The sequence below is a fragment of the Ornithorhynchus anatinus genome, chromosome 8, assembly GCF_004115215.2.
Source record: "Ornithorhynchus anatinus isolate Pmale09 chromosome 8, mOrnAna1.pri.v4, whole genome shotgun sequence".
Classification (NCBI taxonomy): Eukaryota; Metazoa; Chordata; class Mammalia; order Monotremata; family Ornithorhynchidae; genus Ornithorhynchus; species Ornithorhynchus anatinus.
The window spans coordinates 53,671,386-53,696,657 of NC_041735.1; the positions used below are offsets into that span (position 1 = coordinate 53,671,386).

Below are 25,272 nucleotides of genomic sequence, written 5' to 3' on the forward strand. Positions count from 1 at the left end.
TCTCTGTACCTCAGTTACCTCATCCGTAAAATGGGGATTAAGACTGTGAGCCTATGTGGACATGGACTGTGTCCAACGTGACTAGTTTGTATCTAGTTTGTATTTATGTACTTAACAAATACCATAAAAAAGTGGGTGCTCAATAAATACTACTGTACTGTTCAATACTTCTACTAAGTCCCTTGTTTAATTTGGGTTCTTCGATAGTAGAATTAAAACACTCAGTTTACTCAATTTCTTGAATGGAGAATTAAGTTACAAGATACTTAAGCACTAAATAGGGTGAATTTTGACCACTGAAATCTTATCTGGGTCGTATGTGGAAATGCCATCCATTTTGATTAATTAATTTTTGCACATCTTGGGCAGGGAATGTTTCTACCAAATCTGTGAAATTTTATTGTCCCTAGCACTTAGTATAGTTTTATGCACACAATAAGTGCTCAATGAATACCAGTGATTGATTAATAGCAGCAGCATTTATTGAACACCCGATTGGTTCAGTGCATTTTCCTAGGCACTTGGGTAATACAGAATAACTATGTGATCCATTTAGTACCCATGAGGAACATAGAGAAGCAGCGTGGCACAGTGGAAAGAGCACGGGCTTTGGAGTCAGGGCTCATGAGTTCGAATCCCAGCTCTGCCACCTGTCAGCTGTGTGACTGTGGGCAAGTCACTTAACTTCTCTGTGCCTCAGTTCCCTCATCTGTAAAATGGGGATTAAGACTGTGAGCCCCACGTGGGACAACCTGCTTCCCCTGTGTCTACCCCAGCGCTTAGAACAGTGCTCGGCACATAGTAAGTGCTTAACAAATACCAACATTATTATTATATATTCTAACAGGGTGTAGAGTGTAAGCTGTCAGACAGTAAGCTCCCCAAGTGCAGGGATCATGTCTACCAATTGTTTTGTATTCTCCTGCAGTGCTTTGCACAAAGTAAGCACTCAATAAATACCATTGATGGATTCGAGGTGAGAAACATTAAAAATATTTATAGCCAGAGTGACCATAATAAATGAATTGAGGAGACCTACATATCTGAATGTTGAGGAGGGTATAAATAAGTTCCTGAGGGTTTGAATAGGCTGAATAGACAATATGGCTCAGGGTGTTGGGGGGGAATATATCAGTGAAAGCTTGTTGGAGGAGGTGGGGTTTTAAGAGAGTTCGAATGTGGGGAAACCTGTAGTCTGTCTGATGTCGGAAGAGAAGGAGCAGTGTGAATGAGAAGACCAAGGCGGCAGAGGCAAGAGTGAGGTGCAGTTAGATAGTGGCATGGGAAGAATGAAGCAGTGAGCAGTGATCCTCAAGTGGTTGCCCATCCAGCTCTGCATCAAACAGAAACTCCTTACCGTGGCTTTAAAGCACTCAATCACCTTGCCCCCTCCTACCTTACCTCACTCCTCTCCTACTACAACCCGGACCACACGCCTCACTTCTCTAATGCCAATCTACTCATTGTACCTTGATCTTGTCTATCTCACCACCAATCTCTTGTCCACGACCTGCCTCTGGCCTGGAGCACCTTCCCTCTTCATATCAGACAATTACTCTCCCCACCTTCAAAGCCTTGATGAAGACACATCTCCTCCAAGATGCCTCCCTGACTAATCCCTCATTTCCTCTTATCCCACTCTCTTCAGCATCGCCTTTGCACTTGGATTTGCTCCCTTTATTCATCTCTCCCTCAACCCCACAGCATTTATGTACATATCTATAATTTATTTATGTTAATATCTGTCTCCCCCTCTAGACTGTAAGTTCATTGTGGGCAGGGAATGTGTCTACCAAGTCTGTTATATTTTACTCTACCAAGCGCTTAGTACAGTACTCTGCACACGATAAACACTCAATAAATATGATTGATAGCAATGAAAAGAACAGATAAGTAAGGTGGAGTTAAGTGATGGATAGAGCCTTGAAGACTGTTGTGAGGGGTTTTTGTTTATTGCAAGGGGATGCAGACAGCCAGGGTGGGTTTTGAGAAGAGATGTGGGTCGAGGGACGATTGAGGAAGATGGGGCATGGAGCAGCATGCCATATAGATTGGAGGGGGTACAGGCTAGAGACTGAGAGACCAGCAAGGAAGCTGATGAAATAGTCGAGCTGGAGCAAGCCAGAGCAGCTACTAAGGCGGGAGCAGTTTGATGCGAGTAGTAATAGTATTTTTTAAGCACTTACACTATGCAGAGCATTGTGCCAAGTGCTGGGAGAGAACACACAGGTGGGAATTAGACAGGATCCTTGCCTGTCGTGTGGCTCACAGTGTAAGAGGAGGGGTAATAGTTGTATTTCAAGGAACTCGACAACCCTTGTAAAACGCAGCACTATGTTGGATCAGTTTAGCTGAATTATTGCTGGGAAAAATAGCCTCAAACATCTTTGATGGACCTATTTAATGAGCTGAAATCATCATTAGCCATTTTAGGGGTACATAAATATATCTAGCTTCTAAATAATATTGTGTATCACAGGGAACTGGTTGAGTTCCTATTGCTTTTAATAAAGATTGTTAGCTCATATTTCCTCTCTACTTTTTACATATTTACAATTCTAGTGCTTCTTTTCGCTAGTGATTATTCATGATTTTTTTTTAGAAAGAAGGGGTCACATCCTGACAGGGTAGACATCAAATTCATGCCTCTTAATCCAGAATTCCATGCCCCATCCCTAGAAATTGTAGGGTGTTTTTGTCTCTCGATGCCACCTCCTTAGAACGAGAAAAGTGGCAATATTGTTTGTCAAAGAGAACTTTTTTTCCTAGGGATCATCTCCAAGCTTCACTCATCTTCAGCCTATCTCAGGATGATCACTGGTCCAAATGATATTTAACTTCCAGAATAAGGTTTTGCTACTGTTCCTAAAAACTAGGCTTGCCAAGGTTTACCCTGGCTTTCTACCCCTTGCCAATCACCTGCTCCAAAACCTTGCTAAAATTCTAATCTTATCACTAACACTGCAGATGATTCTTACCCTGAAAAAGTTATTTGTTACTGACTGGTTATTCCTGAGCCAACAAATCTATTACATGTGGTCTTTGTAATCCTGTTTAACCTGGGGGCTGGCACATTCCATTTGTCATGAAGGTGCTTAGCTCTTAGGCTTCTGATGATTTGTAAAACTGGGCACTGCTTTAGTGGCTTTGGGGTTAAAGGAATCCTGCCCTGGGTTTATCTCCCTTCTGTTCCTTCTTTTAATGACACTCTGCCCACACCAACTCTCCCCCGAGAAGCTGCATTCAGGAATGTTGCATCCATCTAAAGAGAACACGAGCTGACTCTTAAAAACATTTCAAGACAATAAGATACTTACACTATAAAATCCTTATCCTGCTAAAGGGTTCAGATTCTGGGGTCTGTTGCAAACCACACCTCTGGATTGATTGTCTTTCTTCATCCAGGGCTTCGCAGCAGCCCGACTCACTTGTGACTAAAGCCAGTGTTTGATCATTCGGCAGGCTGGTCCTTGGAGACTGAGCTGATCAGGTTCACTAATGGTCAGACCTTTCTTGGTATTTGCTTACATAACACTATCAGGACACATGTCTTAAATATTTTATCAGGTTTAAAGGGTAGTTTTCATAACATGGCATTGTATTGCACCGTAGAATACAGACGAGACAGAAGGGAGGACCCCACAGTGAACTAGAGCAAAATGGCTTTAACACACATTATGTGCTCTATTATCAAAGAATTTGATTAACTTGATACTGGATTGTAGGTATTAAGAAATGGGCCTTCCCTGACTCATAAAGATGGCTATTAAAGTACAGTGCACTCTCCGTTTAAATGCATCTCACTGTAGCTCGTGTACATAAAAATTACATAGTCTCTATCTGGATCCATTAGATTGCCATGCTGTTCTGTACAACTGTAGATCAGATTACTGTATAGTGGGTGGTTTGCATACCAAGTAGACAACCAAATGCTTCTTTTACTGGTGCAGTGACTGTGTATTTATTCGTGCATGTAACAAATCAATCTTTTGAATCGCTACAAGATTTTGTACATTATTCTTCCTTTGAAAGAACTAGTGAAATCATGCATTTTATTTAGTATTTTATAATTTGAGACCATGTTAAACAGGAATAAAGTACCTAGTGAGCAGTAAGCGTTTAAAGAAGAAAGGCAAGATGGGCCATATCTTTTTGTCTGGGTATCAGGAAATTGCCTGGTTAAGTGTGATTGATTGACTGAATTTAGATATTTTCTAGTTAACTGACAGAAGTTCAACATCTTCGCACAACTACTCCCAACAACAACAGAAAAACTGAGAATGTGTTTCAGATGTGTTGTTTTCCTTTAATTGTTCAAAAGAGAAGTATCATGGCCTAGTAGAAGGAGCATGGGCCAGGGAATCAGAGGACGTGGGTTCTATACTAGAGAAGCAGCATGGCTCAGTGGCAAGAGCCCGGGCTTGGGAGTCACAGGTCATGGGTTCAAATCCCAGCTCTGCCACTTGTCAGCTGTGTGACTGTGGGCAAGTCACTTAACTTATCTGTGGCTCAGTTACCTCATCTGTAAAATGGGGATTGACTGTGAGCCTCATGTGGGAGAACCTGATTACCCTGTATCTACCCCAGCGCTTAGAACAGTGCTGTGCACATAGTAAGCGCTTAACAAATACCAACATTATTCCTGGCTCTACCACTTGTCAGCTGTGTGACTGTGGGCAAGTCACTTAACTTCTCTGTGCCACAGTTACCTCATCTGTAAAATGGGGATTAAGACTCCAGGCTCTATGTGGGACTCAGTAGACCTTCTCTTCTTAAGCACTTACTCTGTGCCAGGCACTGTAATACACTCTGGGGTAGATACAAGCTAATCAGGTTGTAACCAAGTCTGTTATATTGTACTCTCCCAACTGCTTGCAAGGTACAGTGCTCTGTACACAGTAAGTGCTCAATATATAGGATTGATGAACAAATTCCATAAAAAAAGAATCAAATTCCCTCATTGCTTTCTTTTGAAGTAATTAGGTGTGAGTGTGAGGAGGACACAGTGGCACCCAGCTTCTGGATGATCATGGTATTGTGGCTGAAGAATGGCTGGTTTTGGGGGTCCAGGGATGAGGGGCTGGGGCTGGGTAGCAGGGAATGTTGTGTTGTTGGACAAGCTCAGGAATCCACTTTCTATCACCTAACCTCTATGAAGGCAGGGACTGGGTCTGCTAACTCAATTGTACTCTTCCAAGTGCTCCCATTGTACAGTGCTCTACACTTAGTAAGCATTCAATAAATAATATTGGTTGAAGACTATCAGCAGCTCTCAGACACATGGGTCAAGATTCAATCAGGAGTCATACCATCTCATGGTCAAAAAACCCTGTCTACACTACGGGCCTGGGAGTCAGAGGGACTTGGGTTCTAAATCCGACTCCACCACATGTCTGCTTTGTGACCTTGGCCAAGTCACTTAACTTCTCTGGGCCTCAGTTACCTTATCTGAAAGTAGGGATTCAGAATATGAGCCCCATGTAGAACAGGGACTGTCCAATCTAATTAATTTGCATCTACCTCAGTGCATAGAACAGTCCTTGGCACATAGTAAGCACCTAACAAGTACTGTAATAATAATAATAATAATAACTATTATTACTATTGTTAACCTCAAGATTATACTTTCACCATATCCTTATGGTAAAAGCGATTTGTTGCACTTCCTCCTGTTGTAGGGCTTAAGGTGAGGGTGTAGTCATTTTCAATGCTAAGAAAGACACACAGATTCTAAATTTTCCCCAACAATTATTGTACTGCTCCCGGCACCACAGTATTTCTGTCTTGAGTGTGTTTTGCATCTAACTTAGTGAAAAGTCAGATACTCAATGGAAGTTTCCTCACTGATTCTTGAGTTGCATGCCTTAATTTTAATTTTAATTTGGAACAATCTATGATTTAAATCTACTTATGAATCTCTATTTGTTTACACTGTAAACAAATTTTCAGGATCGGACTTGAGAGTAAATTTAATCACTACTTTATGATCAATCAACCAATTGTATTTATTGAGTGCTTATTGTGTGTGCAGACTACTGTACAAAGCGTTCGGGAGAGAACAATATTGTATTCTCTCCCAAACGCTTTGTACATTCCCTGAACACAGCAAGCTTACAGTCTAGAGGGAGACAGACATCAATATAAATAAATTATGGATATGTATATAGGTGCTGTGGAGCTGAGGGAGGGGTGAATAAAGGGAACAAATCAGGGCAACATCTTGTCTTATTCCATCGAGTCGTTTCCGACCCATAGCGACACCACAGACACATCTGTCCCAGAATGCTCTCCATATGTAATTGTTCTGGTAGTGTATCCATAGAGTTTTCTTGGTAAAAATACAGAAGTGGTTTACCATTACCTCCTCCCGCACAGTAAACTTGAATCTCTGCCCTCTACTCTTTCCCATGTTGTTGCTTCCCAGCATGGGTGAGTTTTGGATTGCCTTCCACTTGCTAGCCACTGCCCAAGCTAGGAATGGAATGGATAGGCCCCTGCTTGACTCTCCCTCCTGTAGCCAAGACTGGTAGATTACTGGAAACTCCCCAGTTGTGACCCTGAGAGGAGACAGGGCAACGTAGAAGGGAGAAAATTAGGGTGACATAGAAGGAAGAAGGAGAAGAGAAAATGAGGGCTTAGGGAAGGACTCTTGGAGGAGATGTGTCTTCAATAAGGCTTTGAAGGTGGAAAGAATAATTGTCTATTGGATATGAAGAGGGAGGGCATTCCAATACAGAGGCAGGTTTTGGGCAAGAGGTCAGTAGCGAGCTAGACAAGATTGAGGTATAATGAGTAGTTTGGTGTTAGAGAAGCAAAGTATGCAGGCAGGGTTGTAGTAGAAGAGCCGCAAAGAGGATAGGAGTGGGCAAGGTGATTTGGTGCTTTAAAGACAATAATAAGGAGTTTCTGTTTGAAGCAGAGGTGAAAAGGCAACCACTGGAGGTTCTTGCGGAGTGGAGAAACATAGACTGAACGTTTTTGTAGAAAAATGATCCAGGCAGCAGATTGAATTGTGGACTGGAGTGGGGAGAGACAGGAAGCAGGGAGGTCAACAAGGAGGGTGATATAGTAAACCAAGTGGGATAGGATAAGTGCTGGATTTAATGTTGGCATTTGTTAAGCGCTTATTATGTGCCGAGCACTGTTCTAAGCGCTGGGGGAGATCCAGGGGAATCAGGTTGTCCCACGTGGGGCTCACAGTCTTAATCCCCATTTTACAGATGAGGGAACTGAGGCACAGAGAAGTGAAGTGACTTGCCCACAGTCACACAGCCGACAAGTGGCAGAGCTGGGATTCGAACTCATGAGCCCTGACTCCAAAGCCCATGCTCTTTCCACTGAGCCACGCTGCTTCAGTTTGGATGAAGAGGAAAGGGTGGATTTTAATGATGTTGTGAAGGTTGGACCAACAAGATTTAGTGATAGATTGAATATGTGGGTTGAATGAGAGAGTTGAGTCAAGGATAAAGCTGAGGTTATGGCTTATGAGACAGGAAGGATGGAGGTGCTGTCTACAAGTGATGGGAAAAATCACGGGGAGGATAGAGTTTGGGAGGGAAGATAAGGAGTTTAATTTTTGACATGTTGAGCTTAAGGTGACAGGAAAACATCCAAGTAGAGATGTCTCGAAGGCAGAAGAAAATGTGAGATTGCAGAGGGGGAGAGAGTTCAGGCTGGAGATGGAGATTTGGGAATCATCCTCATAGAGGTGGTAGTTGAAGCTGCGGGAGCGAATGAGTTCTCCAAGGGAGTGGGTGTAGATGGAGATTAGAAGGGGACCCAGAACTGAACTTTGAGGAAATCCCACAGTTAAGGGTGGGAGACAGAGGAGGAGCCCAAGGAGGCCACAAAAAGAAATTGGGAATGAAGAGCCAGAGAGATAGGAATGATGGTGTTTGGATCTGAAGTCAATTCTCTGGATCTTCCAGTCTGAAGTCAGCCAAATCTGAGGGTCAGATTGCATAAACTGTAAAAGCCTGTAGGGGTAGGGGACAGTTCTGGGAGCCATTTTCTTTCATGAATCTTTGGAAATGAACATTAGCAAACAGGTTATTGGGACTTGAGCCAATTCAGATGATTAAAAAGTCATTTTGCTTAACAAACTGGGTTTACTATTTCCAATAGGTGGGGACTCAATTTTTTTCTGCTATTTTTTGGAGGACGATGTGGCAAGGAAGATTATCCAGATTTGACTCAATTTGTCTGCTTCAAAGAGAAGCAGCGTGGCCTAGTGGAACAAGCACAGGCCTGGGAGTCAGAAGGACCTGGGTTTTAATTCCAGCTCCACCACTTATCTGCTGTGTGGCCTCGGGCAAGTCAGTTAACTTCTCTGTGCCTCATTTCCCTCATCTGTAAAATGGGGATTAAGACAGTGAGCCCCATGTGGGACATGGACTGTGACCAACATGATTATCTAGTATCTACCCCAGCACTTAGTACAGTTCCTGACACATAGTAAGCATTTAACAGATACCATTAAAAAAAAGTGATTAGTTCTGATAACCTGCATTAGATAATTGGTTTTATACTAAGTGTGGGGGCCCCATGTGGGACAGCTCTTAGAATAGTGTACAATGTTTGCATTTAGCACATAGTAAGTTCTTAACAAGTGCCATAATTACTGTTATTATGAGAAGCAGTGTGGCCTAGTAGATAAAACATGGGCTTGGGATTCCGAAAGACATGGGTTCTAATGTCAATGCTGCCACTTGTCTGCTGTGTGATCGTGGGCAAGTTACTTCACTTCTCTGAGCCTCAGTTGCCTCATCTGTGAAATGGGGATTGAGACGGAGAGCCCCATATGGGACATAGACTGTGTCCAACCTGATTAGCTTGTACCCAACCCAGAGCTTAGAACAGTGCTTGACACATAATAGTCGCTTAATTATCAGTGCCATCATTGCTAAACTCATATTTTCACAATAATTTATATTAAATGAGCCTCCTTTCCTTCCCACTCCGCTCTTTTCCCCCCTTTCTGGACCTATCTTTTCTCATCTGACATAAAATTGACATTTCTCGGGCTCCGCTGGAGAAAGGGGATGTGGAGGGCTTGGAGAAGATCCAGAGAACAGCTCCAGTGATGAGTCAGAGCAGGGGTTGGCAGGTATTCCGGCCATGGGGCGGCTTTCTCCTTTGTGAAAGTGTCCATCGGCCAGTAGTGAAGAGTGGGGTGGGCGTGGTTGACCCAGTTGTATGTCCGGCACTCCCATCTGGCTCTGCGCTGGTTGCCAGCAAACTGCGGGGCCCCTGACATGCCCCTGCTCTTGGCATGGCAGTGCACTGTGAGATGGCTGCCAGGTAGATTGTGGGGAGAAATGGCTTCCTTGGACCCGATCTGGATCTGGCCTGTGAGTCATGTTTTGCCTACCTGTGATTTAGAGCTTTGCAATGGCCGAAGCTTCAACCTGGACCTGGTCTTTTCCCAACCCCATCCAGCCCAGGCACAGGGTGGCCATTTAGTCCATTTTTCAGCAGTTCTGTTTCCTGCCTACTAATAATAATGATGTTATTTGTTAAGTGATTTCTATGTGCCAAGCACTGTTCTAAGTTCTGGGGTAGACCCAAGTTAATCAGGTTGGACACAGTGTCTGTCTCACATGGGGCTCACACTCTTAAATCTACTTCTTGAGAAGCAATGTGGCTTAGTGGAAAGAGTCCAGGTTTGGGAGTCAGAGACTGTGGGTTCTAATCCCGGCTCTGCCACTTATCAGCTGTGTGACTTTGGCCAAATCACTTTACTTCTCTGAGTCTCAGTTACCTCATTTGTAAAATGGGGATTAAGAACTGTGAGCCCCACATGGGACAACCTGATTACCTTGTATCTCCCCCAGCACTTAGAACAGTGCTTGGCACATAGTAAGCACTTAACATATACCATAATTATTATTATTAAATCCCCATTTTACATATGAGGTAAATGAGGCAAATACAGGAGACACTTGGCAGAATCAGGATTGGAACCCATGTCCTTAAGACTCCCAGGCCCGTGCTCTATCCATTGCATGAATATGGAACTGATAACTTTATGTTCAAAATTTTTATTTGAATGCCCACTTCCTCTCCATCCTTCAGTCAGTCATATTTATTCATTCAATAGCATTTATTGAGTGCTTACAATGTGCAGAGCACTGTACTAAGCGCTTGGAATGTACAATTCAGCAACAGATAGAGACTATCCCTGGCCATTGATGGGCTTGAGTGCTTACTGTGTGCAAAGCACTGTACTAAGCACTTGGGAGAGTAAAATATAACAATGAACAGAAACATTCCATGTCCACAACGAGCTTACAGTCCTAACTCCCACTTTTGAGTCTGGTATTTCCTGGACCCTGTGAAGGGAAGACAGGGGCTCTGGAGCAAGGGAGAGGCCCAGGGGTTCTCTTGGAAGCATTCTTGGCTATTTTTTAATACTTGTGAATTTCCGTGAAGAATCTTTTTGTATGTGCCCATGCAGGGCCTTCAGATGACATTATTTCTATGTCATTTGACATTTGTCACTGATTTCTGATGCATAAGCAGAGTTAGGGGTGGTGAAGCAGAGTCCTGATTTCTGTAGAGTCATCTGTGGCCATACTTCTTAGCGGTATGGGGAATGCCCACAGAATCCAGATCCAGTTTGGATCAGTCTCATTCTTTGCAGATCACCAAATGGCCTCAAATGAGACCCTGGCTTCATTCTAGGAGGCAGTCCCAGGGATGCACAGTATTTTCATGCATGTGTGGTTGAACCCCATGGGCTACTGGAACTTCATGTTCTGTTGGTCTACAATTTGTCGCCAAATTATACTTTCCAAGTGCTTAGTGCAATGCTCTGTACATAGGAAGTGCTTGATAAATATGATTGAATGAATGAATGAATGAATGAATTGGTCTAGAGGGCAACTTGCTCATGTAAGAGAAACCACGCATGTGGGGGCAATGGCTCCCTCTACCATAATAATGATAATAATAATTATGGAATTTATTAAGCACTAACTATGTGTCAGGGACTGTACTAAGCACTGGGGTGGATACAAGTAAATCGGGTTGGACAAAGTCCCTGTCCTGCATAAGGTTCACAGTCTTCATCCCCATTTTACAGATGAGGTAACTGAGGCACAGAGAAATGAAATGACTTGTCCAAGGTCACAGAGCAGACAAATGGCAGAGCAGGGATTAGAACCCATGACCTTCTGACTCCCAGGCCTGAGCTCTATCCACTACACCATGCACCATAATAATAATTATTATAATAATAGTTATGGTATTTGTCAAGTGCTTATTATGTGCCAAGCACTATTCTAAGCAGATTCAAGGTAATCAGGTTGTCCCACATGGGGCTCACAGTCTTAATCCCCATTTTACAGATGAGGTAACTGAGGCATAGAGAAGTTAAGTGGCTTGCCCAAGGTTAGACAACAGACAAGTGGCAGAGCTGGGATTAGAACCCACAACCTCTGACTCTCAAGCCCAGGCTCTTTCCACTAAGCCACACTGCTGCCACAGGATCCCATTCCTAACTGCACCTGAAGGAGCTTGAAAAGGAGTGGTTACAGGGCAAGTAAGAAGATGTAACTTGGTTTTGTGTGACTTTCATACTCAAGACTATTCTCCCATGCTTAGTACAGTGCTCTGCACACAGTAAGTGCTCAATAAATACCACTGAATGAATGAATGGCTGGTCAGTCCAGAGTCAGCCAGTCAGGACTTAAAAGCTGATGGTGGGTTGGTGAGAGACCTAAGAGGAACTGGGCTAATTCAGCCTGGAGAGCAGGAGCCTGAGAAGCAGTTTAAAAAGGAAGGGTTCTTATGCAGAAGATGAGAGCCAGAGAGAGTGGGCCAAATTTGTCCCTGCTCCGGGATGAAATCCAAAAAGTCATCTATTCTACATAAGTTGTTTTCCCTGCTTGCCCTTCCCCAAGAAGATATGCCAGTAGAAGAGTGAAATGAGTGTTCTTAATAGCTCAGAATATAGAAAGAAATCACTGCTTGTACTAGGTAAATGGCTATTTTAAAATGGGAGTGAGGATGTATACTTCAAGACCCTCTCATATTCATCATGCATGTGGGCAAATGGTCCACCTTCCTCAATATAATAATAATGGAATTTGTTAAGTGCTTATTATGTGTCAAGCACTGTTCTAAGCATTGGAGTAGATTCAAGCTAATCAGCTTGGACACAGTCTCTCTCCCACATGGGGCTCTCAGTCTTAATCCCCATTTACAGATGAGGTAACTGAGGAACAGGGAGAAGTGAAGTGACTAGCCCAAGGTCACCCTGCAGATAAGTGGAGGAGACAGGATTAGAACTCAGGTCTTTTTGACTCCCAGGCCCGTGCTCTATCCACTAAGCCATGCTGCTTCCTCTACATCATTAAAGCGCTTTGAAGGCCATTTCTACAGCAGTCACCTTTTCTTGCAGTGGAGCACGTCTTGATAACTGGCAATTTGAGGATTAAATCTCAGCATAGTCCTCCACCAGTGAGAGTTACACTGTTCTGTTCCATCACCCAAAGTCACTTAGGCAATCAGCTGGCAAGCCGGGGTTGGAATTCAGCTCCCATTCTGAATCTCTGCCCTCTATTTTAGCTTCTGTCCCAACCTTTTTCTTTAGCAACTCACTCTGTTTTCCCTGAGGCATGTTGATCGGAACAGACCTGCTAAGTAGTCCCAGGCTGCCAGGTTGCCCACAGCCTGGTGAAAGCTTTTCAAAGTGGTTGATCTTTTTCCTCTCAATGGAAGGAAAATGCCAACTTTCTCTTGATAGTTCGAGTAACCAGTTGAATACTGGTTTTGCAGAATAAGCAGTGGTGCTTCAATGAAATGCCCCAGAGAAGCAGCATGGCCTAGTGGATAGAGCAAGGGCCTGGGAGTCAGAAGGACCTGGGCTCTAATCCTGGCTCTGCCACTTGTCTGCTCCATGAATTGGGGCTAGTCACTTCACTTATCCCTGTTCCTCAATTAGATCTATAAAATGGGGATTAAGACTGTAAACCCCATGTGGGACAGGGACTGTGTCCAACCTGATAAATTGTATCTACTCCAGAGCTGGCACCAAGTAAGTCCTTAACAAATGCTATAAAAAATGAAATGATGAGCATAAAATATTTCTCTGAATTTGGGGTCATTATTCATAGAATTATTTTGTTTGTTAAGCACTTATTATTTGCCAAGCATTGCTCCAAGTACTGGAGTAGATACAAGTTAATAAGGTCAGACCCAATCAATCAGCTGAACAATCAATGGTATTTATTGAGTGCTTACTGTGTGCAGAACAATGTGCTAAATGCTTGGGAGAGTACAGTATAACAGAATTGGAAGAGATGGTTCCTGCACACCAGAAGCTTACAGTCTAGAGGAGGGGGACAGACACTAACATAAAGTATCAATATGTATATAAGTCCTTCAGGGCTGAGGATGGGGTGAATATAGAGTACTTAAAGGGTATGGATCCAAGTGCATAGGTAATGCAGAAGGGAGAGAGAGTAGGGGAAATGAGGGCTTAGTTGGGATGGCCTATTGGAGGAGATCTGATTTTGAGAAGGCGGGGAGAACAGTGGTCTGTCATAGAGGAGAAGAGTGCTCCAGGCCAGAGGGAGGATGTGAGTAAGAGGCCGGCAGTGGGATAGATGTGACTGAGGTACAGTGAGTAGGATAGCATTGGACGAGTGAAACTAGACGAGATGAGGACAGAGTGAGCAATTGGCGTTGGAGGAGCGAAAGTTGCAAACTAAATTGTAGTAGGAAATCAGTGAGGTAAGATAGGAGGGGCTGAGCTGATTGACTGCTTTAAATCTGATTGTAAGGAATTTCTGTTTGATGTGGAGGTGGATGGGCAACCATTGGAGGTTTTTGAAGAGTGGGGAGATAAGTGAACGGTCTTTTTTGAAAAATGATTTAGATTACAGAGTAAAGGGTTGGACACAGTCCTACCCCACATGGGGCTCACAATCTAAATAGAAGGGAGAACAGGCACTTTACAGATGAGGAAATCGAGGCATAGAGAAGTTAACTTATTTACCCAAGGTCACCCACCAGGTAACTGGCAGAACGGGATTCAGAACTCAGGTCCTCTGATTCCCAGACTTGTACTATTTCCAGTAGGCCACGATACTCCTCATGATGTAAGCAATTAATTAAGACACAGTGACTGATCTTGATTTGTTCTTCAACAGAGTGCAAAACTGTGTGCTTAGTTAGCATTGATATAATAACCTAAATGGTAAGGGCAATGGCCCAAATTTTAATCCAGCTAGGCGGCAGTGGAGAGATTTAAACCGAAGCTGACTTTAATGGGGTGGGAGTGTCACTTTATTTCCACTTCTGGCCCCACCTCTCCAGGTGCAGTTCCTCCCTTCCCCTCACCCCATCCCTCCAACTTCTACCCTTCATCAGTGTTTATATTGAAATTCTGGACTCCAGATGGGCAGCACAGTTGGAAATAAACATCAGAAGCAGCATTGTGTAGTGGAAAGACCATGGTCCTGGGTGTCAGAAGGTCATGGGTTCTAATCTTGGCTCTGCCATGTGTCTCTGTGACCTTGGGCAAGTCATTTCCCTTCCTCTGTGTTTCAGTTACTTGATCTGTAAAATGGAGATTAAGACTGTGAGCCCCATGTGGGATGGGGACTGTGTCCAACCTGATTAATCTGCATTTACCCCAGCGCTTAGAACAGAGCATGGGACAAAGCCCTTAACAAGTACCATAATAATAATAATTATTATTATTATCAGGAAAGGGCAGTATAGTGCGGAGTTGGAAGGTTTATGGGCAGGAGGCGAGGCTTCTGTTGCCCCCACAACCAGCTGGGTCACGGCATTTAGGCAGAGAATGACAAGCCTGGTGGAGAGCAGTGTGCTTGGTCTATAAGGGTGCCAGGGCCCGGCCCCACTTCTGGGCATTCCTCTCTTTCCCATGCTCCAAATAAAAAGTTTGTAACATTAGGAAGAACTTTATGATTATATGGGTTGTTGAGTTATAACCAGAAGAGTTTGTGCAATCTTCTTCCTTGGTGATTTAGCACGGTCTAGTGGATAGCACAAGCCTGGGAATCAGAAGGACGTGGGTTCTAATCCCACACCGCCACTTTCTGCTGGGTGATCCTGGGCATGTCACTTCACTGGGCCTGAGTCCCCTCATCTGTAAAATGGAGATTATGACTGTGAGCCCCATGTGGGACATGGGTTATGTCCAACCTGATTAACTTATACCTACCCTAGCGCTTAATACAGGGCTAGGCAGCGCTTAATACAGGGCTAGGCATATTGTAAGCACTTAACAAATAACCATTTAAAAAAAGTACAGAAAGGTCTCTGAGGAATAGTTAAGTGCAACCAACAGCCAGGTTTAATCATGTCAACCATCTCTCAAGAAACCTTTGAGTCATTTTCAAAAATAATTGTATTATTTGTTAAGCCTTTACTATGAGCCAAGCAAGGCACTAAACACTGAGGTAGATGCAAGATAATAGGGTCGGATACAGTCCCTGTCCCACGTGGGGCTCACGGTCTAAACAGGAGGGAGACTGCAAGCTCACTGTGGGCAGGGAATGTGTTTATTATTATATTGTACTCTCCCAAGCACTTAGTACAGTACATATTAAGTGCTCAATAAATACGAATGAATGAATGAGGGTATTGCATCTCCATTTTACAGATGAGGAAACTGAGGCACAGAGAAATTAAGTGACAGGCTCAAGATCCACATAGCAGCAAATGGCAGAGCCGAAATTAGAACTGAGGTCCTGGGACTCCCAGGCCTATGCTGTTTCCACTGAGCCATGCTGTGTTGCTCTCTGGTCAACCAGGCTTTGCCAAACCTGCCCCATCTTTGTTTCCAGCTTCTTCTCATTCCGGCATGTCTTCCCCATGTCTGAAAGCCTAGCCAGGGTCTATCCAGTCAGTTGTGTGTCTTTGACTGTAATTTCCTAGGGATTAGGGATTAGGTTTACTGAGATTGCTTCATTCAGCAATAGTCAGGAATTTATACAATTGCGCTAATGCCTAGAGCTGACTGGTTCGGATCAAATATTTCAAATATAGCTCCTTCAAAGTGGATGATTCTGAGGCGAGGCCAAGGTTTTGCAGTTTTGGCAAAGCTGAGTTCTTTGCGGCAAGAGAGGAGACAAACAAGGAAGTTCATCTTCAGTAATCAGTAAAGAGCAAATATATTTTCTTCAATGGAATGAGAAAACTACATAATGGATTAATATCATATTTGCTTCTGGAAAACAACACACAATGCAATGACAAACTTGACCATCAGCAAGATAAACATCTGCTGCTTTTACTAATTTCTGGATTTCTTCCTTCTCAATTAACAGGGCAACACCATAAGTATTATTTGCATTTGAGTGCTTTATTATATTGGAATTGCGGTGATATTATTAACATTTGTACAAATGCACAAAATTTTGTCTCTTCTTGCAAGAAAGAGATGTAAAAATCTGACCTAGTTGAACAGTCTCAATGAACTCATTGTCCATTTGTAACAATAAATGTTTTCACAATGCAACAAAAAGCTTAACATAAAATTAAACATATTAAATGCTGCAGCAAGTATTTACACTTATGTACCAACATTTTCTCTCCTTCCAGTAAGGAAGGTGGTTGCTTTACAGAATGAAACAGACAGACAAACAAACACAAAACCATTGTTGTGTACAATTACAGACAACCCTAAGCCCAGAACTTAAAAGTGACAGCACCTTTTATGGGGCTTCCTGCACAGTGCTAAAGGTATTTAAAAATAAAAAACAAAAACAAAAAAAACGGAATTCCTGGGTACTATTTATATGCTAACTATCCCTCTAATATTGTATTGGAGGGCAGTGAATCCCCAAAGAGAATCTAGCAGGAATATCCTTTCCAGGGAAAATGTTTTGAATATCAGTCCCCTAAATCAGCACATTCACTCTTTATAAACATCTCTGTGAGGCAGTGGAGGGTAGGAGTTAGCAGTACTTGGAAAGTGGGGAAGAAGATAAACTTTGCCATTAACTGACAAATTCCCTCTCTTCAACTGTATCACTTTAAACATGGTTGTTAAAGTTTTTCAGTGTTTTTGTAGTGTCCATAGAATTAAGAATCATTCACTGGGCAAACTAGAATCCAAAGAGCATATTGTGCATAAGAACATTTCAAGGATCTATTTACACTAAACATACTACTTGGGTTCAACATTCTCAGTGTGCACCTGAGTCCAAAATGGTTTTGTTAAAAAATAAAAGCAAAAAAGATATGAAGTTTTGCCATATGAAACAATGTAAGAAAAACTGCAATGGTGTAGAAATGGATGTCTGGATTCTAATGTGCCAAATATTAGAACTTGGTCAAAACATAACAGACCATAATTATTGATTTCCCCTCTGATGAAAAGCTTGGAAAAGTATCAGACTGCCACTTACAGTATTAATCTTTTAGCCAATGCTGGTATCTTGGCCTCAGCTCCTCTTTAGAGTTCACGGAAAACTGGTTTTTATAGAATGGAAGATTCATACAAGAAAAAAATATAAACACTTTAAGCCATTTGGCATTAGGTCACTGAAAAAAAAAACCTACAAGAAATAGTAAGATATTTTGGACAAACACAAACTTCAACTTTACAACTACTTCATATGATGAATGAGTTTTTTTGGTATTCAATTTCATTTGAAATTTATTGCTTTTGAGTCTTCTTGTCTTTAGGTCATAGCCATAAAAAAGAGGTGCTGTCCCTAATTAAGTTAGAAGGCAACAATGTATTTTAGAGACTTAGAATTCACAACAGAGTAGTATATGGCCACTGTTATCTCTCCAGGCCCCTAGTTACTTTGGGGAGGCCAACTGTGAAAAAGTGTATCATAATGCACAACAAAGTCTTGGCCTGTTCAGGACCCTTTGGTTCTCAGGAGGAGAGAGACAATTCTGGAAGTCTAGTTTAGATGCCGCCTCACAAAATTTTTTTCATAATAAAACATTTATATGCTGTTACTAAGAGGTTAAATAATACAAATCGTAAAGGATACAAATCGTATAGTGTACTGGCTCTTCTCCTCGGCATTCTCTTAGCAGGCCTCATTTGGGGCTGGTGTGAGAGACAAGTATAGATATGCCACCAGTGGGAGCATATCAGGGTATCTGGTGCAAATGCTTTTACAAGGTTTTATACAAGATTCAGTAGAGGGGTGTGGAAAGGAAGGAGAGAGAAGAATAGAAAGAAAAGAAGGGATAGGGAGGAGGAAGAGAGAAAAAAGATGAGAAAGAAGGCAGGGAATAAAGCTAAAGTGCAAATTTAAAAAAATATAAATATCTTGAAGAGTCAAAAGAGATTCGAGGTTGCAACTATTTTTTCATAGGCACTGTTTTGGATTCAAATTGCAATGTCTTGTTCTTTCCCCTTCCCTGATCAACTGCATAATGGAGCTTCAATGGTTTTAGAGCCACAAAGCAACGGCTAAGCAGGGGAGCCTAGGAAATCAGCAAAGAAGTCGAGATGGATTGTATCTCCATTTGTAATGCATATCAGCCTAACCAAGCAAGCAAGCTTTTCCAGTTATATTTAGTCATTTCCTTTGGCTGCTCAGCGATTTCTGGTAGCAGGGCGCAGTAGAATAAAAAAGAAAACAATTGAAATCTTGATATTTTTTGCTGTTCCAGAAGGCAATCAGAAAAATGCCCTACAAATTGTGAAAAATCTAGAGATTCTGTGCATTGGTCTAAACAAACCTCTCCACTGCACAAATGAGAATGGCTGCTTCAAGACCCCGCAAAATTAATATCCACATTATAAGAGCTGAAGGCAGAACTGATATTTTCACTTTCAAAATAAACCGATTCTAGTCTGGAATTCTGTTCAAATGGAATGTGTTAAAGTAACATTTATTAATAAATACCATATAAAATTAGAGAGTAATAGATTCCTGTTCAAATTTTGCTTTGGTCCCCTTGAAATGAATTGCATTACTACATAGGCCTCTAAATACTGACCACTGAAGAGCATGCACACTTTTAACTGGAAGGCAATTTTATCAGCAAATATTGTAGCATAAAAATATGACTTTTTTGCAAAGCTGGTCTTGAACAACTGTTGGCTTGAGGTTGAGGGGAAGAGCTCCCTTCACACACTAAAATCTGCTTCTCTAAGCATCAAATAACCACCTGAAAGTTAGCATCAAATAACCACCTGAAAGCTAACCATTGACTTTCCACTATTTCAGGACACAGGCACTGGGGTGGATAGGCTCCGAAGGGCATTGGCCTCTTTGGAAATCATCCTCAATATTGTAAAACCCACCATGATAGCACACACACTACTTGTCTCCCACAGGCAGTGTTATGACTATGACTTGCATAAATTGACTTGGTGGGGGGTTTCTAGGGTAGAGAGATAAGTGGAAGGGTGAGGGGAAAACAGTGGAAGGGTGGGGGAAAACACTTGACTTACAACACAAAGCTTTATAAATTATTGCAGTCATCCGCGGCTGGGCTCTTCGCCCTACCTGTTTAGGCATCTTCTGTTGAGAAATGCTGTGTGGATAAGCAATTAAAATGTGGACGCCTCAATTTGCAGTAGGATTCACCTGGTAGAAATGTTATCAGGGTTACCTATCTGTATGTTTTTTTTAACGCCCATCAAATAAGGCTGGGGAGGCCTCTGGCAAAGAACCCAGCTGCCCTGGCAGTGATTTTAGAAGCAGATCCTTTTGATAGCTAAGGAACTGCTGTAGGACTAAGAAAGGCAGTGCTGTGAAGTCCACTGGAATCCAGTTTGGGGTGGGAGATGGAGGAGGGAGGGAGAGTTGGGAAAACTGGATTTTATTCATGGATGAGAGGCCAGGACATGAGGGTATTCAGGAACAGTGAAAGAGAAAAAAAGCTGCCGTCTTCTACCTTGAAAACCACAGAGAGGACAGACCTAAAGCACAAGAACAGGTTTAAACGAGGGGAGAAGGCTTGGTCCTTCAAGTGATAAACCTAGCATTGATACACTGAGGCTTGATTTGGCCAGTGAATCTTTCCTTTCAGAGTTTCAAGAAGCACTGACAAGTAGCTGGCGTCTTTTATTTACTGAATTTCCACACACTAATGAATATACCTAAAGGCCAATAGTATAAAGAGAAGACAGTTTATTCTAATTATACGTTGAGGCCGTTTTGCTAACGTGTGTGGTTGGCTTGCCTACTTAGCATAAAAAACAGACATAATTGAGCTATATATAATGCACATCAGTCAAACTGTCAAGTTGCTGAATTAAGAAAACTTAGGCAAGTTCTTAACTGTAGAGGCTTTCAGTTTAACAACTAAATATTTCAATTAAAGAGGCTGAACAAAAGTAAGACCCAACCTCGATTTCAGTGACATGTAGCTCCCTGGGCTTCTGACATTACCAATGGCTTTTAAAAATCCATTTAATTAAGTGCTATGCATGCAGAGAGAGAGAGAGAGAGAGAGAGAAAAGTTGTCTTGTTTTTTAACTAAGTGAACGCTACCACCTTTTTTTTTTTTATTTATCCTTTTAGGACCTGATGGTGGGTTCCAGGCTAGACTTTCTGATAAACACACCTCCTGTTTTCAAAGTGGAGATACAACTTGTATATTTCTTTTAAAGCTGAGCTTTTAAACAAAGTTACCTCAGGTTAAACTAACACATACAACTGCTACCACTGGAGTTTAAAAAACAACAACAAAATAACTCCCCATAGATTCAGTATTTAAAACTCTTTAAAATTAAATGTTTTTTTTCTAAAATATAATAGAAAATCTTTTCCTTTCCCCCCACCCCCCACTCCCTTTACTTTTTGGTTCTTACACTATATCATCAAGTCATGAATTACACTCAAAACTTTCTTTTGAAAGCATTTGCATACATGGAAAGGGAATTGTTGAATACTGACAAAAATGCTTACTCAGTTACATGAAAAAACAAGTTCAAAAGTCATGATTTGTAATTCTCAAACTTTTCACTTTCTTTCTGGACTATGGTAAAACAGGAAAAATAGTCTTCACTTGTCTGAGCTTTTTTCAAAACTACTTCTTTTGGAAAAACATCATTCATGTCAAACAAAGACACACACAAACAAAAATATCAAAATGACCAATACTCCAAAAGAGACAAAACTCTAGCGAGGGTCTGGCAAGAGGAGGGTATTTGTAAGAAAGAACCATAGCCTCAACGCTTATGAAATGTATTCCACAATGTTAGTAGACCCAGAATAGCTTATTTGAAAGAGGCCGGACCCTGTTATCTGCTTCTTGTACTGCACCGGTCCACAGACGTTGCTGGAAATAGAAGCCGCAGCAGTTTGGAAGAGCGAGTCGCCTTTCACATTATCCTCCAGGTCAAGCGCTCTGCAGCCAGAGAGGCCTCCTGCCGCTGGCCAGTGGTAGTTGAAAGAATGCTGTGGAAACACCAACCTTTCCCCTGTGGGGATCACCAATCGTCCCTCACCCTTCAGCCCGGTGAAGCTGGTTACATGAGCTTAAATTGAAAAATAAATCTTAGGCTATTAGCAGCTGATGATGGAGCAGAGTAATCTGGGTAGTGAATAGAACCCCCTGTGAGTTATTATATAGGACGGAGATTTTCGACATTGCAGACGGGCAGTAGGAAGCCGGTGGTAACTCGGGGGTGTGATGTTATATCCCATATTATAGTGTGGACTTGTACAATAGAGGCTTACACGGTTCCTTTCCCCTAGTGTCCCCACAGCTGGCATTCAATAGTACTTCACCTGTGGCTAAGCCGCCTTTAACTTACACTGTTTATTAAAAACACTAAATCAGGCGGATTAAACATCTCCTGGTTTCTATTTTTTCAAAACTGAAAGTTAAATGAGCCCCAGCTGTGGGTGAAGGGCTATTGAAAGCAATGGCCAGGCCAAGATTTGAGTAGTTGGGTTTCTTTTTTTCTTTCTTTTTTTTTTTAAGGCTTTTTCTTCCTCACTTGCATTGCTGAAAGGAAAAAGAAAAAGGAGAAAACAGAGTGAAAATGAGGAGAAAAGACAGAGCTCAGGGAAAATGGGAAGGTGAATGGGCGGGGGTGGGGGAAAGGGAAGGACTAGGGGAGGAAAAAGAATATTTAATGAGGGTTTCAGAAGGCCAAGGGCGGTGGGGGGGAGTATATCTGGGAGGCATTTTTCTTTTTGATTTTATTTGTGTGGATTGGAAAGAGAAAGAAACCACCAAAAGACTTGGAATACATTTTGGGATTCTGGTGACTTCACAACCCAAATTCTCAACCGATTTTTTGGATGTCACCAGAACTCTCGGTCACCTCTGAATAAGTCTCAGTAGAGTTTTCTGTATGCCTCACTTTGGCCAAAATGCTGCAGTTTCCAAAACTCCATGTCCGAGGTCTACGGTTAGGCCGGCACGTGCGAAAACCAGAACTATGTACAGAAACAGTTCAGTTCATAAACAAGTAACTGGTACCAGAAAGTTGGAGAAAGCACCAAAGCATTTCCCAAGCTGATAGTATATTAATTGCATAACTCCCTTCTTTATAACTAAGTATAAAAGACACATTTCAATAATAACTATAAAAATGAAAGCCAGAGTCTTTCAAGGGCTGAGGAGTCTTCCAGGTCTGAGTTAATTCTAAAAATGCCCTTAGCCAAAAGGACACTTGGTAGGCTACTGTCCTCCCTGGTAGCAGTTGCTGACCCATAAGTTTTAAAGGATCGGATTCATGTCCGTTCTATGAGTGGTGAGCTGACTGAGAGTAGAACTTCCCACAACCTCACTGACAGAGGAGGAAGTGGTGATGGTGTTATGCTGGATGACTTGTTGCTGTGAGCAGGCTGGTACAGGACTGGCAGGAGGGCTGCTCTCAGGACCTGGAAAAAGAGCAAACCACACGTACACACATACAGGACACACACACACACACACACAAATGTAGTTCTTTCTTTTGTGCACTTGGGTAATGCTCAGAGAAATATTCCCAGGATTCCACCAGAAGCGAGTAGGATCTTTATATTTTCTCTCTGAGGAAAATGCTAAAGTCCCATTTCTTGGTAACCACGCTAGGCCATGACTGCCTGGTGCAGCTGTGCTTTCTGCATTTGAAAAATGGGGAAGCTGCATAGGAGCGAACAAATCCCTAGGCTGGCCCATGGGGTGGGCCCAAACAGCACCCAGACCTGGTGAGGGCTACTTAGGTCCACATCCAAATTAGTCAATGCAAAACTATTGCTTTACAGCCACTTGAAACAATTATTATAAGCGTTTAGTCTTTTTGCCTTCTTGGTGGGGAAATTAAAGCCAGGAAGTTTTCAAGCAGATATTCTCTGTACCCACTGTACTCGTCTGCACAGGGTGAACCTGATGGCACATAGAAAAAAAATAGAAAGTTCTCAGATCCCACCTACCTCTTAACAGCACAAAGATTGCTAGCCTGGGGTTTCAAGCTAACGCATAGGGGCTGGGGACTTTTTCTGTATGTCGAGGCCGTTTAGTGCGGCGGGACTAGAAAACCCCGGATTGGATTTGCGCCGATAGGGCAGCAGGCCTGTCAGTCAGTCATATTTATCAAGCGCTTACTGTGTGCAGAGCACTGAGAAATTGCTTCCTCATGGATGGTCCTCCGAATGGCCTGGGGGTTTGTCAAAGGAGGCCAGGGGTCTCCGAGGCCTTGTGCTCCGCCTCTCCTGCAAGTCTGCCACCTAGGTACTCCCTTGAGTTCACTCGGGGTGAGGGAGGGATGGGAGGACAAGGCAGGGAAGAGGGAGGGAGGTGTCAATCAGGCAGACATGGTAATGTTATGTTCCTGGGAAGGGCTTAAGAGCAGGGACCAGATGACAGTGACTCACTCATGTTTGTTTTGTCTGCATAGCTCCATCACTTCGTTGGGTTTAGCATTGGATTTGACATAAGCAGATGTGGGGCAAAAATGATAGCTTCGACTGAAAACATCCTTTCTCTAAAACACAGTACAACCATATAGATCTGCCCTTGGGTCGGGCCTGCCGCGAGAAATGGGACACTGAGCAATTATGCATTTGATTTGCTCCATGCAAATAGTCCACCTGGATAATACAGGCCACAAATCCAGCTATCTGATTGGCCCGGCCTCTCAGGAGTGGCCCCACATGCAAAGCAGCCTAATGAATACTGGGAGCTAAGGTGGCCGCTGATGGCCCTCCCCGTCCCCTGAAATACTGGACATTTCCTCAGCTGACCCTGTACTAACCCACAGGTATCCTAAAGATATATATACACACACAAAGGTTCTTTTGTAGGATCTTTATACGTGCTACCAGACTTGGTAGCAGCAGCCAAGCCAGAGGGAGGGTGAGCGTTTTATTGCCATTGTTCTTGTCTGCCTGTCTCCCCCGATTAGACTGTAAGCCCGTCATACAGCAGGGACTGTCTCTATCTGTTGCCGGCTTGTTCATTCCAAGCGCGTAGTACAGGGCTCTGCACATAGTAAGCACTCAATAAATACTATTGAATGAATGAGCATTCAAAAATAAAAGTACTGGATCGGTGTCTGGTGCCGTATCGGTACCAAATATGGGACTGACCAGATGAAAATTGGATTGTCCAGGATAAAAGTGGGCAAATGGCCACCCACACTGGTCCAGGCCACTGAGGGAAGCTCCAGCACTTCTAAAGTGGGGGATTTCACAGGCAGACATGCCAGGCTCCTGTTGACTCTGCCACCTTCCTCTTGGGCACGAGGTGGAATTAGAACCTAGAGGGATTTTGCAACGTGAAAAATTCCACAGCAGACTTGGCCAGAGCTGCGTGGGAAGCCAAGATTTCCCTGGGCACTTTGGCCTGGGATGAAGCCCTCCCAGGCAGGATAGCCCGGGCCTGCACAAGCTCTCTGCCTGAATGCCAAATTTTGCTTTTGCTCTAGTTTTGCTCAAGTTCATTTAAAAAGGGAGAAGGTGGTCACCTCTACAGTTCTCTATAAAAAAGTCAAATGAGTGGGTTACTTACTTAGATATCCTTGTGACTCTTTCTGCATGGCTGTGATTGGACAGTCTTTGTGTGTTAACAACAACTGTTTCAGTTGTGCTACCTCATTTTTCAACATCGAAACTTCATTCTGGAAAGAAAAAGAGTCAAAGATTTACTAAAGGGATCAGGGAAACAGTTGCCCAGATAGTGCATCTGTTGTAGCTTGCATTTTAGCAACACGAGTTAATCTGGGCAATCTAAATTTTCCATTAAGACAGTGATTTACCAAAGTCAGATTTTAACTAGAAGCTGGGAAACCAAATTGCAAAGGTATTTCTCCCCAGTTCTTAGAACAGTGTTTGACACACACTAACTGCTTAACAACCTGTAATATAATAATAATAA

At 42.7% G+C, this 25,272-nt stretch overlaps 1 protein-coding gene and 1 long non-coding RNA gene across 7 annotated transcripts in view; one reads left to right on the forward strand and one right to left on the reverse strand.

Annotated features, from left to right (window-relative positions):
* The window catches only part of LOC114813726, a 124,828-nt gene that overhangs the window by 86,882 nt on the left and 12,674 nt on the right, over positions 1-25,272 (forward strand). The gene's annotated exons all lie outside the window — the stretch shown is intronic.
* CREB5 (cAMP responsive element binding protein 5) overlaps positions 16,319-25,272 on the reverse strand; it is a 369,622-nt gene continuing 360,668 nt past the window's right edge. For all 6 annotated transcript variants that reach the window (XM_029070322.2, XM_029070325.1, XM_029070324.1 and 3 more), the window contains 2 exons: positions 24,907-25,015; positions 16,319-22,796 (listed from right to left, as the gene is read on the reverse strand). In XM_029070322.2, coding sequence (XP_028926155.1) covers positions 22,633-22,796; positions 24,907-25,015 — 273 coding nt within the window. In that variant the 3' untranslated portion in view covers positions 16,319-22,632. The remainder of the gene's footprint in view (positions 22,797-24,906; positions 25,016-25,272) is intronic.